The sequence below is a fragment of the Phalaenopsis equestris genome, unplaced genomic scaffold, assembly GCF_001263595.1.
Source record: "Phalaenopsis equestris unplaced genomic scaffold, ASM126359v1 Scaffold000002, whole genome shotgun sequence".
NCBI classification, from domain to species: domain Eukaryota; kingdom Viridiplantae; phylum Streptophyta; class Magnoliopsida; order Asparagales; family Orchidaceae; genus Phalaenopsis; species Phalaenopsis equestris.
Window position 1 is genome coordinate 28575489 of NW_018164444.1, and position 3843 is coordinate 28579331.

Consider the following 3843-nt stretch of genomic DNA (forward strand, 5'->3'; position numbering starts at 1 on the left):
TTTAGATTCAACTTATGTTAAAAAAGGCAGAGGTAGACCTAGAAAGATTTGGGCATATTGTATAAAAAATTATCTTAATTTATTATAATTAAATGAAAATATAACACTCAATAGGATGCAATGGAGAAAAAGGATTCATGTAGCCAACCCCACTTAGTGGGATAAAGTTTTGTTGTTGTTATTGTATATAATTAGTGATGCTAATAAATGATCCAACCTGCTAACTCAAAATAATTGAGTTTTGTTCTAAATTATAGACCTGATTATTATTTGAGTTTGGTTGGGGTTGACCTAAATAACTTGATTACTAATGGAGTTTGGGTTAGATAGGTTTGGGTTGGCTTAATTGAGTTAAATGGGTTATTCTTTTATTAATTGGGTTGTGTTGATCTACAAAATTACTTGATCCCTAAAAAATTGGGTTATATGAGTTGGCTTTAAGCTGAGTTGGGATCTGATCAAGTGTTATTTTGAACCATAACTTGAGTTGGGTTCTGATCAAGTATTATTTTGAACCATAATTTTAAATGGGTCACTTTTGGATCAAGCATATTCAGGTGGGTTATACTTGAACTCTATCTGTTTATCTGAACTGACATCCTAAATTTAGAATAAAAGCATGCAAAAATTGATTGTGATGATTACGGTGATTGTCATTTTATTTGTAGGGTTTGCCAGAAAAAAAATTTAGAAAGCGATTTTTATCTTTTACACTATGGGGATGGTGAGAAGAGATATATTTTACATCCCAGAGGGGCTATACTTGGAGATACCATTGTTTCTGGTACAGAAGTTCCTATATCAATGGGAAATGCCCTTTTGAGTGCGGTTTCTTCTATTTTCACATATAAATCGAAATATAAAACTTTTAGAATATTCTAAATAGAATCTAATAGAATTAGAATAATAAGATAATATAATTAAAATTCAATATTAAGAGAATCTAAAATTCTTTTATTATTATTTACTTATTTATTTTCTTTCTTTTCTTTTTTCATATAGATTTATGATTGAGATTTATAGTTACTAACCTCTTCTATCACTAACCTAATAACAAACATATTAATTTGATATTTATATTTGATATTTATATATAATATATCAATATATCCTTAATTCTATTTCTATAATTCTATTTTTATCTATCTATTATCTATATAATTATTCTACCTATATAACTATATAATTAGATTTCTATATACTAGAATGTTTATATATTCTATCCTTATCTATTCTATATCTATATACATATAGTAAAATTAACATACATATAGTAAAATTAACATGAATTGAATTCGTAAACTTATATTTCATGGTTATTGAAATGGAAATCAAAGTTTTTAGCTATTTTCTAGCGGCTTTTGTGTTTTTTCTTGTTCTAGTATTTTATTAACTTAGCAGTCAACTTATAACTTTTAGCTTGATGTGCTTTACCTTATTTTTCTTCAATACTAGAAAACTTTTATTTGCTGGAGTCGGAGATGTCGTTGTTGCTTGACTTACAGGCAAATGAAATTTTATATAATATGTGAATTGCTTTCGTTTGCCAAGTTATAGTGATGCATGCATAACTGTTGGACTTTCATGAAAAATTTTGTAGTCCATGATAAGAATTTGAGATTGTGCATGGCATGACACTTTTCCTCAGGGCTGATAGAAATCTAGTGCTATGATTTCAAAATCATTTACAATTTATTAATGAAAGGTCTAATCGAATGATTTGACTACATATCTTGTTGCTGTGTATTTGTTTGGCAGCTATGATTTGATCTTTAATTTGCTGCGATTGAGTTGGTTGCATCATGTGGTCCTTTGACCATACTATATAGTTTTTTTGTTGCAATTAAGTTTAATGGAATGTTAATGGAATATTGATCCGTTGATGTATGACTTATTACACACTTTTCATTAGATGCAACTTTCACTTCAAACTGCCACAATGTAATTGACCGAATCCTCTGGTTGCCAGATTATTTTTTTTTGTTCAAAACATCACATTTTAGTAAAATTTCATCTATTATTTTAGCTTTATGTTGAACTTGTATCTTTATTGATCTATTCTTCAGATCAGGAAAATGAAGGGATTGAAGCAGAAGAAGGCTCACTTGATGGAGATTCAAGTCAACGGAGGAACTGTTGCTCAGAAGGTTGATTATGCCTACAGCTTCTTTGAGAAACAGGTCCCCATCGATGCAGTTTTCCAGAAAGATGAGATGATTGATGTTATTGGTGTAACCAAGGGTAAGGGATATGAGGGTGTCGTTACTCGTTGGGGTGTAACCCGCTTACCTCGTAAGACACATAGGGGGCTTCGCAAGGTTGCTTGTATTGGTGCATGGCATCCTGCTAGGGTTTCCTTCACCGTCGCTCGCGCTGGTCAGAATGGTTACCACCACCGCACTGAGCTGAACAAGAAGGTCTATAAGATTGGCAAAGCTGGAGATGAGTCTCACTCGGCCAGTACTGAGTTTGATAGGTGTGTTGTTATATCTACCTGCGCTCTACTAACTGCATTTGCATACCACCCAATTCATATATGTTTACATAAAAAAATTTACTTTTTATGTTTATAACATCCAAATTTTTTATATAACATAAAAAAATACCATCATTTGAACTTTTATTAAAAGATGAATTGCACCTTTACATACATAATGAAGGTGGCATGCGTGTAAAAATTAAAGTTTAGGTATTAGATATGTACATATATAAGAATTGAGTGGTATGCATGTAAATCTTCCCTTTTATATTATATTTTTTTGAAGCATTTATATTAGTAGTAGCACTGTTATTATTTCAGCTATGATAATTTTTTTATTATTTTGTAGGACTGAAAAGGATATTACTCCCATTGGTGGGTTCCCTCACTTTGGAGTGGTGAAAGACGACTACCTTTTGCTCAAAGGTTGCTGTGTTGGGCCAAAGAAGAGGGTTGTCACTCTTCGTCAATCCTTGCTGAAGCAGACATCGCGCGTGGCTCTTGAGGAGATTAAGCTCAAGTTCATTGACACTTCATCCAAATTTGGTCACGGCCGTTTCCAAACTACTCAGGAGAAGCAGAAATTCTACGGAAAGCTCAAGGCTTGATACTTCATTTGAGATCCTACAGAGCATTTCCGTAGACCGAGTAGTATTCTTTTCAATTTTTATATTTCTGTCTTCCATTAGAAAGAGACTTATGTGCTGCACTTTCAAAATTTTCCCTGTTGCTGTTTTTGCTGTGGCATTGATTTTGATAATTTGGCCTTTAAATTTTTTTGAGAATTAAGGGTCTGTTTGGGGCAATTGCAGCTTATCCAGCTTATGCTGATAAGTTGCGTATCTGCAGTTGATCCTGATAAGTTGTTTGTCTGTTTGATTTGTGCGTTTGGAAAACAACTGATTTGTAGAAATGATTATTCTGCCCTTGAACTGAATAAACTGATTTATATTTCAGCTATGATAATTTTTTTATTATTTTGTAGGACTGAAAAGGATATTACTCCCATTGGTGGGTTCCCTCACTTTGGAGTGGTGAAAGACGACTACCTTTTGCTCAAAGGTTGCTGTGTTGGGCCAAAGAAGAGGGTTGTCACTCTTCGTCAATCCTTGCTGAAGCAGACATCGCGCGTGGCTCTTGAGGAGATTAAGCTCAAGTTCATTGACACTTCATCCAAATTTGGTCACGGCCGTTTCCAAACTACTCAGGAGAAGCAGAAATTCTACGGAAAGCTCAAGGCTTGATACTTCATTTGAGATCCTACAGAGCATTTCCGTAGACCGAGTAGTATTCTTTTCAATTTTTATATTTCTGTCTTCCATTAGAAAGAGACTTATGTGCTGCACTTTCAAAATTTTCCCTGT

At 33.1% G+C, this 3843-nt stretch overlaps 1 protein-coding gene across 2 annotated transcripts in view; it reads left to right on the top strand.

Moving 5' to 3' along the window:
* LOC110030615 (60S ribosomal protein L3-like) overlaps positions 1-3390 on the top strand; it is a 13772-nt gene extending 10382 nt beyond the window's left edge. For both annotated transcript variants that reach the window (XM_020733414.1, XM_020733423.1), the window contains exons 5-6: positions 2067-2476; positions 2829-3390. In XM_020733414.1, the coding sequence (XP_020589073.1) occupies positions 2067-2476; positions 2829-3087 (669 nt within the window). In that variant the 3' untranslated portion in view covers positions 3088-3390. The remainder of the gene's footprint in view (positions 1-2066; positions 2477-2828) is intronic.
* Positions 3391-3843: the final 453 nt, after the last annotated feature.